The sequence below is a fragment of the Taudactylus pleione genome, unplaced genomic scaffold, assembly GCF_031769625.1.
Source record: "Taudactylus pleione unplaced genomic scaffold, aTauple2 ptg000615l, whole genome shotgun sequence".
Taxonomy (NCBI): Eukaryota; Metazoa; Chordata; class Amphibia; order Anura; family Myobatrachidae; genus Taudactylus; species Taudactylus pleione.
In genome coordinates this window covers 5,953,128-5,966,468 of record NW_028285017.1, presented here as the reverse complement: position 1 = coordinate 5,966,468, position 13,341 = coordinate 5,953,128, and the positions used below count along the sequence as shown (strand labels likewise).

The following is a 13,341-nucleotide window of genomic DNA, read 5'->3' as shown; positions in this document are numbered from 1 at the left end:
GCTACTGGCGCACACAATTCACAAACACAGAAAATAATATTTTTTTTGGTTTGGACTGGAGTGTACTTTCGGGGGTTACAGCACCCTTTAACGGTCAAGCCAGCCGGCCCTTTACTTATGACACAGGCGCACACTTGGCACTACTTTGTTGATGCACGTGCGGCTACTGCGCACACAATTCACAAACACAGAAAATAAATTTTTTTTTGGTTTGGACTGGAGTGTACTTTGGGGGTTACAGCACCCTTTAACGGTCAAGCCAGCCGGCCCTTTACTTATGACACAGGCGCACGCTTGGCACTACTTTGTTGATGCACGTGCGGCTACTGCGCACACAATTCACAAACACAGAAAATATATTATTTTTTTAGCACTTGGGGGGAGCACCCCTGATGGACAGAGCACCCCCTGGACAACACTACAGCATCTCTTTAGGACTGGGACACTGCACAGGACTTTGGAGTGGACACAGCCCCTATGGAGAACTGACTGCACAACACAGTCCAGCCAGCCCCTATGGACTTTGAAGTAGTGGACACAGCCCCTATTAACAACAGCAGCACAGCACAACACAGCCAGCCCCTATGGACTTTGAAGTAGTGGACAACAGCAGCACTACACTACACTACACAGCCCTAACTCCCACCCTCCCTCTTCACTGTCCACAGCCGAGTGAGAAAATGGCGCCGACGTGGGTACCTTATATAGGATCCAAAACCCGCGAGACTCAGAAGGCGGGAAGATGACGTTTTGCCTCGATTTCAGAATCCGAGTCAGGCGGGAAAAGTCGAGCCTGACTCGGATCGGACTCGGATCGGGGGGGCTCGGGGGGGTTCGGATTTCAGAAATCCGAACCCGCTCACCCCTAATACATATATATTAGCTGTTGCTAGTTTCACTCCCTTAATAGTCAATCTTGAGTTGTAACAGTGTACAGTGTTTTTCCCCTTGTTAGTACTCTTTATAATTACATTTTTGCTCAAATTCTTGACCTCTATCAGTACAAGTCCCAGAATTGTTTAACTAGCTGTAGCCCTATATTATTGCCAGAATGCACCCTTGAGAAGCTATCAACGCTGGAGCCTTACACAGTACAATCAAACTGCATTTCGGCATTGGAAACCCTAAATCTGAAAAGATTCAGACTTGTCTACTGGGAAGACAGGACAGATAATTAATCAGAGCTTGCTGCTGGCCTTTTGAGTTTTGGTGCTGTGCTGATCCTGGATTAGAACAAGGAATACGAAGCACAGAGTAGATTTGGAACCTGTCCCAGATGATTCGTGCACCATGTTGGTTCAGCTGGAAACAAAACAGTTCTTCCCACAGTGAAATAGGCGTGTGAGTTTAGAGTAGAGCCCCGTTGAAGATCTTGACCCTTCTGAAATCACATGCTCGGAACAACTGTACTGACAGACTGGAGGATATTCTGCATCTCATCACGTTCAGAATATCGACAGATGGTATGTCGACATCGACACTAACAATTTTGACATTGTGCATGTTGACAGTCACAATGTCGACAGATGCAATTAGATTTAGGGTTAGGCTACAATTAGGGTTAGGGTTAGGCTACAATTAGAATTAGGTTGCAGTTAGGGTTAGTAAGTGTACACACTAGATGATATGCTCCCTGAGCGATATCGTCTAGAGTGTCCCCGGCAGGCTGTGCTCAATGTTGTTCATGACATTGAGCACACCCGCTGAACGATATCATTAACGATATCGTTCAGCGCCGGGCTCTCTCCCCCATTCCATAACATGCAGCAACCTGACGACATCGTCAGGTTGGCCTGCATGTTAACCCGATGAACGATAATGACAAACGACCCACGGGAATGCACGTCGTCGTTATCGTTCATCATTTTGATGTAAAAAATGGATGATAAAGTGGACGACTGAACGATAACGATATGGTTATCGTTCAGTCGTTCACTTTACTTGCCCAGTGTGTACTTACCTTTAGACTACAATCAGGGTTAGGGTTAGACTGCTAGTAGGGTTAGGTTGCAGTTGGCGATAGAGTTAGTTTTAGGCCAAAATATCAGTATCAACATTGTGAGTGTCGACATTTTATAATGTCGACATTTAGGTAACATTGTGGATGTCGACATATCATTTGTCAACATACTGAATGTGGACATTCTGAATGTAGACATATTATATCACACCCACAATCCTTGTAATCCTTCTATGAATACATGTATAGATCTAAAATTGGGAATGTACAGCATAGCAGATCTTTAAAGAGCAGTTTGTAATATAACCATATAATACACATTGGAATAGGTGCTGGTTCATTACTAAGCAGCTACAATTTTTTTATCCACAAAATATGTAACCTACACCAGTAGTAATGTCACCGGTTATTAATAAGTAGCTTGTAATCTGACCACATAACGTTATTTATAGCGATATCCCAGTTAGTAATGAGCAGCTATGTAGCATGAGATTGTTATATAGGTATAGCTGTTGCTAATTAACAGTTAATGTTACCGCCACATAGAGTTTGCTGAACTGTATAATTTAATAAGCAACCTTTAGTTAAGCCGCATATGCTGTTGGTATATATTGTTCGGTAATATTAAATTGTGTAGATTATTTATTGTTGAGAAAATCAGTTAACATTGCCTGAACAGCTGTACAATCGGGGATGCATGTCCAACACTGCTCATTGAGGGCCTGATTCAGCAAGAGACCGCAGTCGCTTATACACAGGCAATCGGCTGATTGTTGCGTTCTGCGCATACCTATACATCGCAGTGTGCCTGCGCGAACTAGCCACTGGAATCGGGACTGTGATCACAGAGGCTACGCAGACCCATTGCGGGATGGTCAGGTGAACTCAGGCGTGCCAGTGCTTTGGAACGGCATTACAGGGGTGTGCATAAATTATCCACAGCGATACCATACGCAGCCTGAGGCCCCATAGCGTGCGCTGAAGTAAGCAATTCCTGAGTGAGGTCTGAGCTGCCTTATCTGTGCGTATGTGTGCGATGTTACTCCATGTTACTGATTATTTAGCTATGCTATCAAAGTATACGGATGTAAGGGGAAATGTGCGTCCTTACGTCAGGCTGCGATCGCAATGCGAATGCAAGCATTTACATATCAACGCTGATATTAGCAACTGCCTTGCGTGCATATAAGCAGAATAGCGAACCTTGCTCAATCAGGCCCTGAGTCTTTAAGAATTTCGTATGGACTGGCAAATACCTGTGGCTGAGAAAGACAGGGAGAAGAAAGCAACTGTCGCCTTTTTGACCAGGTGCCCTTTGGTCTTACCAGTGCTTCGGCTATGTTCCAGTTAGGAATGGAATGCTGTTCAGGAAGGGCTGTTATTGTGTCCATGAGAATATCTGGATGCTGCAGGTAAAAAATATGCAAATATCTAGGGCAGCTTGAATGAGAGATGATGCAAAGCACTCATGTGCAAGGTGCCCTTTTAATGGTGGAAAAAACATGCAAGTGGCTGTGGCGACCAGGAAGACGTGTGCAGGCTCTTGGTGGACTATGTGCTCGTGGGGAATCTGTTAATGGTTATCAGTATTCCCTGGTCATGGCTGACCGTTATTACCAATTTCACCCATTGCACTCAGGATCAATCTCTGGGGTCAGCTGCCAAGTCTATTGTGGACCAGTTTATCTGCATATGAGGTCAAAGGGCTTGCTTCCAAGGATGTCCAATATGAGAATTGTGCCAAATGTATGGTATGAGGCAGTCCAGGACCACTGCATGCCAACCTCAGGGGAATGGGGCATGTGAGAGATTCAATCGCTACATACTACAGATGCTCAGAACCCTTGAAGCAGTCCAGAAAATTTAGGTTGTGCCTAAATTGGTATGGACCTACAATATGCATATACATCTTGTTACAGGATACACTCTGTACTCCCTGATGTTGGGGCATCCAGGGAAGGAGACTGGCAAGTTGACCTTGCTGGTTGGGTGCATGAGTTGAAACAGTGTCTGAAGATAGCAAATTGAGTGGGGATGGAACAGATGACCTTGAAGGTACATCTCTGAGTCCTCCTCCAACAGCTGCATCACTCAACGAAGGACAGAGGGTGTTGGTCATAGTGAAGAGGCCAGGTAAAAAAATTCAGTGAGAGGTAGTACGCCATGGGTATGTGGTATGGAAGCATGTGTTGGTCAACACACCTGTGTACAAAGTGATTACTGAAGATTTGATTTGATGGGTCAGAGTTCTTAATTTCAATATATTGTGACTCTTCATTTGCCAGTGATGGGGTCCTGGGACCAGTAGTGGAAAAAGGCAAGTTGAGCACCTGAATATGTTGTTGATGATTGGTGGATCACTGTATCTCTACATTTACCACGCTGCGCTCTTCTTCAAGAATATATATCGCCACACGTGTCCCACTTTTAGTTGTATCTCCAGGTCTCATTGACTTTCCCTGCAGACCAGCTTTGGTCACCTAAATATTAGGTATGAAGTTAAATAGACTGATTTTAAGGTTATTAACTAATATATTTTGAGGAGATGTATCAAACCTTCTAAGGAGGTCAGGTAAAAAAGCTTGTCATAGAAACCAATTAGCTTCTAGCTATCATTTTATAGAATGTACATGATAAACGATAGCTAAAAGCTGGTTGGATGATATGGAGGACATCTCCACTTGCCTTTTTAGAAGGTTTGATACATCTCCTCCAAAGTGTCCTTTGATTATGCCATATAGGTATAATATTGGCATATATCTGTGCTGCAAGCAGGGGCGTCATCAAGGGGGTACCGGACAGCTGAGGGGGCCCACCCGTCGGCAATGAATTACTATATTGCCACACAGGTCAGCGCAAGCCGCTAGTGCTGGCCAGTGGCTGGAGAGGTGTGAATGAGTCAAGACTCATCACACAGCAATTACACGGCCGACCAGCGGCAGTGATGTGTAACCGGCACTGTCATTACAGGTAGACTGGGGGCCCCGATGCTGCGGCAATGATGATTCTGACTGACCGCGCTACAGTACGCGGCTGACCAGTGGCGGTTCTAGGGGCGGGCTAACAGGGCCTAGAGGGCGCCACTGAGTCCCCAAGAGAGAAGAAAAAAAAATCCCCCCCAAAAAACCGCACAGCCCCGTTTCCTCCCCCACTAGTCGCCGTAGGTAGGCTCCATCTGCCGGATGCCTGCTGATATTTGTTATCAGCGGGCACCCAGCTCCCTCCCTGCAGCGGCAGCCGAAAGCCGGAGCTCACTCCTGAGCTCCGGCTTCCGGATCCCGCAGAGAGCACTATGGGAGGGACATCATGACGTCATGGCGTCTCTCCCATAGATCCAAGGAGCCGGAGCTCACTCCTGAGCTTTGGCTCCCGCAGAGAGCACTGTGGGAGAGACGTCATGACGTCTCTCCCATAGATCCGTGGTGGAGCCACGGTTGGACCGGACAGCAGTGGACGCAGGAGCGGGGCTTAAGGTAAGTATTGTGTTTGTATTTTAATTGTGTTTTTTTATGGCTATAGGGGGCATTACTATAGGGGGCATGGCTATAGGGGGGCATTGCTACTGGGGCCATGACTATAGTGGGTCATGGCTATAGGGGGACATTTCTATTGGGGGCACTACTATTGGGGGTATTGCCAATGGGGGCACTATTATAAGGGACATTACCAGTGGGGGCATTAACACTGTGTGTGGGCATCACCACTGCGGGCACTACTAATGCTGTGAGCATTGTATAAGGGGCACTACTACTGTGAGCATTGTATTAGGGGCACTACTACTGTGGGAATTGTATTAGGGCCACTACTACTGTGGGCCTTGTGTATAAGGGGCACTAATTTGGGCATTGTCTAAAAAGGGCACCACTGTGTGTCATAAACATGAATAAGGGACTACTGTGTGGCGTAATTTGAATTGGGGAACATGAATAAAGGAATTACTGTGGCATAATGTATTATACAGGGCATTACTGCGTGTGGCATAATGTGTTATACAGGTTATTACTGCGTATGGCATAATGTGTTATAAAGGGCATTACTGCATGTGGCATAATGTGTTATAAAGGCCATTACTGCATGTGACATAATGTGTTATAAAGGGCATTACTGCATGTGGCATAATGTGTTATACAGGGCATTACAGCATGTGGCATAATGTGTTATAAAGGGCATTACTGCATGTGGCATAATGTGTTATAAAGTGCATTACTGCGTGTGGCATAATGTGTTATACAGGGCATTACTGCATGTGGCATAATGTCATATACAGGGCATTACTGCGTGTGGCATAATGTGTTATAAAGGGCATTACTGCATGTGGCATAATGTGTTATAAAGGGCATTACTGCATGTGGCATAATGTGTTATACAGGGCACTACTGTGCAAGACATACTGTGTAAGGCGCATTACTGCACATGGCAATCATTCGCCACGAGGGGAGAGCTTAGGGGAAGCCCAGCACCTTCATAAGTGCTGGGCACGCCCCACAGTGTGATGAATTGGGGGTGTTCCGCAAGGACACGCCCCCTTTCTGGAAGCGGGTGCACTTTCAGCGCGCACAGAGGAATGCCATCTAAAAAAGTAATTTCTTTCTTTCTTACTTTTTTTTGGGGGGGGAGGGCGGGGGGGCGCAACTAGGAACTTTCGCCCTGAGATCCACAATGTCTTGAACCGGCCCTGCGGCTGACCTGTCAGGATCATCTGCACTTTTAAGGCCAGATAGGTGCATGAAGGTGTGCGCTCCGTGCCCCCATTTCTTATACAGACCCCTTCCAGAGCAATCTTCCTTTCTAATACAAACTAAGCAACCACAGGTGTACCGCACCTAGTACTCCCCTGCTCTCTCTTCTCTACTTCTAACTACTGTACTTACATGAGCTAAGAAGCACTGTGGCTGTGCAGCACACGGAGCAGTAGCTGTGATGCACAATGTTACATAGAGATACCACTTTTCACTTTACAACATACACTGGCCTCTTTGACATATGTGCCCCTGCTCCTCTTTCCCCCTCTTACTATCTGTGCCCTTTGTACCTCCCCTTTACTGCCTCCTCCACATCTGTGTCTCTGCCCATTAACCATATGTGCCTCTGCCTCTTACCTTTTATCATCTGTGTCTCTGCCCATTTCCCATATGTGCCTCTGCCTCTTACCTTTTATCATCTGCGCCTCTGCCCATTCCCCATATGTGCCTTTGCCTCTTACCTTTTATCATCTGCGCCTCTGCCCCTTCATGCACCTGCTCCATTTAACCATCTATGTCACACCCCCCCACATCTGCCTCTCCTGCCCCATACTGTATCCACCTCTTCCGCCCAATATGTGCCTCTGCCTCCCTCGCCACATGTGCCTCCCTCACCACATGTGTCTCTCCTGCCCCATATTGTATGTGCCTCTTCTGCCCAATGTGTGTCTCTGGCCCCTTCACAGCATGTGCCTTGCTCCCCCATGTGTTTTCCTGCCCTATACTGTATGTGCCTCTCCTGCTTCATATGTGACTCTGCACCCCTCCCCACATGTTTCTTTGCTCCCATCTCTAAGACAGTTGGTTACCAATGAGAAGTGATAGGTGATGTGGACGAAAGGACACACAATTGGGATCAGCGTGCGCCACATCATTGAATCGACAGATGACCGGTAAGCACAATGTCCCTGTAACAAACCACCGGAGCTTTTACTCTATTCTTCTCTATTTTTCTATGCACTACCGCAATCCCTGAAAAATCTAAAATATATATTTTTATATTTTTTAAATGCTTATACCTTTTTATTCTGTGTGCGTATATATATATATATATATACTACTTTTTTATGTGTGTGGGGTCTGATGGCACGTAAGGAGATCTGAGGGACATATCTGTTATTTGATAGGACCATGTGCCAGGATTGCATGCCCACGGGAGCAAGATTTGGTTGTGTGTATGTAAAGAGTTGGTGGTGGGGGGGGGGGGGGGGGGTTCCTGTTAATTTGTACTGGGCCCCACAATTTCTTATGGCAGCCCTGGCTGCAAGTGCACAGGTACCTAACTTTATGAAAAATAACACCGGATCTAATAATGCAGATTTGAAAGCACTTTCATGGAAGAAATATGTTTGTGTTCAGGTTGAGTAATAGAAATATGTCTGTGAATTAGCTGCAGATTTATAAGAGATAGTAGAGTTGGTGATTCTAGAGATGCACCAGGGCTTCCTTTTTACAGAAATGCAATTTCTAGAGGATTGAGGGGTCTATTTACTAAGCTGTGTTAGGAGTTAAAGTGAACAGTGATAAGGTACCAGCCACTCAGCTCCTAACTGCCATTTTTCAAACACAGCCTGTGACATGGCAGTTAGGAGCTGATTGGCTGGTACCTTATCACCGTTCACGTTATCTCCTAAAACAGCTTAGTAAATAGATCCCCAAGACTAAAAGCAGAAATACAGATCTTGAAAACCCCATGAGCAACTTTAATGGCAAAAAACACTTCACAGGGCTAATTTAAGACACTTTTGTTAATTTTCCCAGCATCTAACATCTCTTATCACCCATATTTACGTTGATAATGGATGAACTATCAGGGCTATTCACCATTCTCTTTTTGCCAGGACAGCTGTTCCAATAAGCAGATGTTTCAATGACTGATAATACCTATTATTTCCCCAATTGTTGAAGTGGCAAAAGATTACATTGCCAGATGTAATGGGACAACATTAGTGTTCCTGCACATGTGCGGCCTTAGATTATAGCTCCTCTACTTGCCTATGTCCACTGTTCCTGTCTCTGCTTATTTAAATACAGAGGGCATGGCTATGTTAGAGAGAGTGATGATGGTGTGTGACAGGTCATGGGATTTGGCTTGAAAGAAAAACAAACAACCAAAACAAAGATCTAATTCACCCCGTGATGTGCGCCATTCACTATGGGACCATGAGACAGTCCCTAACAAGGTGTCACATGATGGGACTGAGTGACTTGGCAAGTCTAAAAGAGTAAAGAAACCACAAATGAGTATCAGAGCCTCCTGTCTTCTTGATAGAATGTGACAAAGAGTGGAGTCTGCCTTACTCATCCTGCAGAGGGTGCTGTGGTCTAACCAGCAAAAAGGGGAGCACAGCTATAAGAGGTGGAGGGGTACATAAATAGTTTAGACTCAATATACATAGAGTACAAGTACGGGGGTAATTATTCCATGGGGAATGGGAGAAGAAACAGAAATTGGGGTCTATTTATGGAGCAGAGAAGAGCCCTGTTTTGCAGTACAGGGCTTTTTTTGCGGTAAACAGGGCTTTTCTCTGCTTGGTGCTATTCACTGGAGAAGTAAGTTCATTACTTCTCCATTACATTACTTCTCCATTACATTACTTCTCCAGTGGCACCCTTGCTCCGTGGCTGAATTGCATTATCATACTGTAGTATGATGAATGTGATTCATTAAAGAACAGAAAGATGAGTTTTCCACTTCTCCTGTGTGGTCAGATTCGCCATCTGAGGATGGCGTACTCTGAACAACGTGACAAAGCGGGCAGGGAAGTTGCTTACCTCCCTGAGTTCTGCCCGGCACCCGGCACTGGTTCCGCCCCTTGACATCCCAGCAGCGGACCTGGCTGTCAACTCCTTGCTTCCCAGAGAGGGCCGCAGCTGAAGACAGGATCGCCGGTGACCTGGGTACCGGATCGCTTTGCCGGAAGGGTAAGTATACATGAATTGCTACGTAGCCAAGCTATATATTGCATCAAACTTGTGGCAGTTAATAGTAGAGATATGCGGTTCATTAATCCAGTCGCGATTCTGACCTCCTGAGGAGATCCGGACAGATCTGAGTCACAGTTCTCCCACAGTTCGGAATTCGCATTTACAGCTAAGCACAAAGATGAATCCAGATCCAAAACCAAAACCCGGTAGTCAGCGCACATCTCTATTTAATAGTAAGAAAACAAATTGAAGGGGGAGAAGACACAAAAGAAGAGGCAGATAATGAAAGGAAAGTAATGCAGAATACAATCAACTGCGCAGACATGGTGGAACAAACAAGAGACATACTGTAGGTGCAGACAAGAATTAAGGGGACAACATACAAGCGAGCAGCATGTTTTTGTTAACTTATTACCCTTGAAACTTTGTTAGGAGAGAAGCATTGCGGACAACTCCTCCAAACCATGTCTTTCCCTCCACTGCTTGTTTGCCTAATACCCTGGTGGCATTATAGCTTCTGCAGTATACAATGGACAGAGTATGAAAGCCTAGGCTGGAACAGGTCCTCATTTAACTATCCCTCTGGCTGAACATTCCCATGGCTATGTGTGATATGCTAGAGGAAAAAAAGTTGTGATAAGGTGTCACAAGTGGGATACAGTCAGCAATCACAATGTCAACAGTCCTAATGTCGACAGCACAATGTCGACAGTTATGATGTTGACATTGTTAATATGTTGACATTGTACATTTCGACATCTGCAGAATGTCAACATGTTCAAAATGTCGACATTCTGCAGAATGCTGACATGTGAAATGTCGACATTTTGCAGACTGCCAAAATTAGGGTTGGCTGCAGGAACGGAGGGTTAGGGTTAGCCAATAGGGGGGGATTTGGGTTAGGCTGCGGGAAGGGAAGGTTATGGTTAGGGACATAACTTACCACTGGATGACAGCCGGAAGTCATCGTCAACTGACTGCCAGACCTAGAAGGCACCGCAGGAGCTGCCGGAGATCCGCTAGTAGGTAAGTGATCGATGCACCCGGACTGTTTTGTGGATATTCTAATCATTGAACAAAAGGGAAGGTGTGAATTTGCCTAATCATATGAACTAAATCAGTAAACAGCGTTGCTGGGATAAAAAATATTCTGGAGAAATGCCCATAAATACAAAATAAATCACATTTATTATGTGAATCATTAAATACTGACACAATACCTAATTATGTCCAACATTTCATCAGTGTAGACATGATGGATATTGACATTCTGCATATCGACATTACAACATGATGACTTTCAACATAATATACCGAACCCTCACATGCTAGTATTCTATTGAGTGCTATAGAAGCGACACCTTGTGGAAGAGAAATAGAGGGCAAGCCAGGGACTGAATGGGTATGAATGTGACTGAGAGACAAAGATCTAGTGCAGAGTTGAGAGGTAGCGTTGTAACTTGTAATATGTCGACAATTGAAGATATGTATGTTGGTGCAGGTTTGGTAATGCTTTTGCATTTTAGTAGAAGTATTTTGTATTCAATTTGGTAAAATATAGGCAACCAATGTAATGTAGAGACTGACAAGAGTAGAAGAAAATTTTGCAAAGGAAGTCTGGTTAGAGAAACTAAGGAGATAAATGCATTAGGCAATGCAGGTGGTAATGAGTGTATTAATTAATCTTGAGCAATGTATGGATGCTCATCTCAAAACCACCCCCCTTCCTCTCCTGTACAAAGCAATTTGTTATGGCGGCCAACAAGTACTAATTACACCCGGCCTTGTGAGCATAGGATATTCTTCCGCTATGAGCAAAAATTAATCAACCTCAATCATTAGAGCTTAAGGCATTGGCAACTGTGAGGGAGATTTATCAAAGCTTGGAATTAAATAAAGCGGAGAGAGATAAAGTTCCAAACCAATCAGCTTCTAACTGCTATTTTACAGGTTGTGTTTGAAAAATGACAGGAGCTGATCTGTTGGTACTTTATCTCTCTCCACTTTTTCACATTCCAAGCTTTTATAGATCTTCTGTCACTGGTTACACTTTCTATTTTGAAACCCAATTATTCTTTCTAATAAGAATAAGGACTTTGACTGGCTGCTACAACTAATTGACATGGACATTGAGTTATGCAATAAGTTGGACAGTTATGTGTACAATATACTTTTATATGAATTATACATTTATTTTGAAATACTGTAAATACTAACTTTTATTTTATAGCACATGATAAGCATTCACTGTTACTGTTCCCCATTTGCTCTAGGATGTTGTACTATTGCTTGTACACACATTCAACACACCTTAAACCTTTCCTTGAATTCACTTGCCAAATGGTCAAACTGTGTAAATAAATTGAAGATGGCAGGAACAGTGCTGACTTTTTATATCACTTCAAAATTGATTAAGACACATTTTGTTGTTATAGCCACAATTTCTAAAATGTTCTTATGTACATGGTTCAGATGTTATCTCAAACATTTAGCTTGAATCATAAACAGTAGCAACATACGACTAAAAAGGTATCTCTGACACTGCCTTATACAATTTGAGGGTAAAAATTGTTCTGTATACATCTGTATGTACCTTTGTATTACAGTTGATCACAGTCGTGTGGAACTCTCACTGATCACCTCGGATGAAGATACAGATTTTATCAATGCCAGTTTTATTAGGGTATGTATTTAAATTTTCTTGTTCTATCAGAAACAACTATATATATATGTGTGTGTGTTTAAAAAAAAAGGTGTGAAAAGCGCTCCCCAGTAATATGGGTGTCAACTTAAACAGTAAGAATGTAATAGTGGTAATCTGTTACGTGAAAAGAAATAAAATGATTAGAACTGAAATAGAGCGCCCACCGTGCTTTTGTATCTTGTGTGTGTGTATATGAACCAATACTCAACAATTCAAACACAAAATAATTATTTAAAGTGCAATGTGCATAAATGCCACTATATGGCTATTCATTGAACCCCTCAGATCCTTATTAGCCACAAATGATGTAAGTATATTGGAAAGTGCTAGTAACGTGCAGAGAAAAATAAACAGATAAATACAAGAATAGAATAGTGCACTCAATTATCAATATCTATAAATATATTTAAAAACGAGAAAATTTAATTGGATTTTATAAAACATAAAGTAATTTTTCTTAAGAAAAAATCTAGCCTTAGACATATGGGGCTATATGCATAAATGGTTCACAAAGACATACAGTCAGGTCCATAAATATTGGGACATTGACAGAATTTTCATATTTTGTCCTCTATTCACCACCACAATGGTTTTGAAATGAAACAAACAAGATATGCTTTAACTGCAGACTTTCAGATTTAATTTGAGGGTAATTACATCCAAATCAGGTGAACGGTGTAGGAATTACAACAGTTTCAATATGTGCCTCCCACTTTTTAAGGGGCCAAAAGTAATGGGACTATCAACTCAAAAGCTATTTCATGGACAGGTGTGGGCCATTCCCTCATTATTTCATTATTAATTAAGCAGGTAAAAGGTCTGGAGTTGATTCTAGGTGTAACATTTGCATTTGGAATCAGTTGCTGTCAACTCTCAATATGAGATCCAAAGAGCTGTCACTATCAGTGAAGCAAGCCATCATTAGGCTGAAAAATGAAAACAAACCCATCAGAGAGATTGCAAAAACATTAGGTGTGGCCAAATCAAGTCTTTGGAAAATTCTTAAA

At 43.4% G+C, this 13,341-nt stretch overlaps 1 protein-coding gene across 1 annotated transcript in view; it reads left to right on the top strand.

Annotated features, from left to right (window-relative positions):
* The window catches only part of PTPN22 (protein tyrosine phosphatase non-receptor type 22), a 139,165-nt gene that overhangs the window by 63,710 nt on the left and 62,114 nt on the right, over positions 1-13,341 (top strand). The window contains exon 3 of the mRNA XM_088454425.1: positions 12,237-12,313. Coding sequence (XP_088310551.1) covers positions 12,237-12,313 — 77 coding nt within the window. The remainder of the gene's footprint in view (positions 1-12,236; positions 12,314-13,341) is intronic.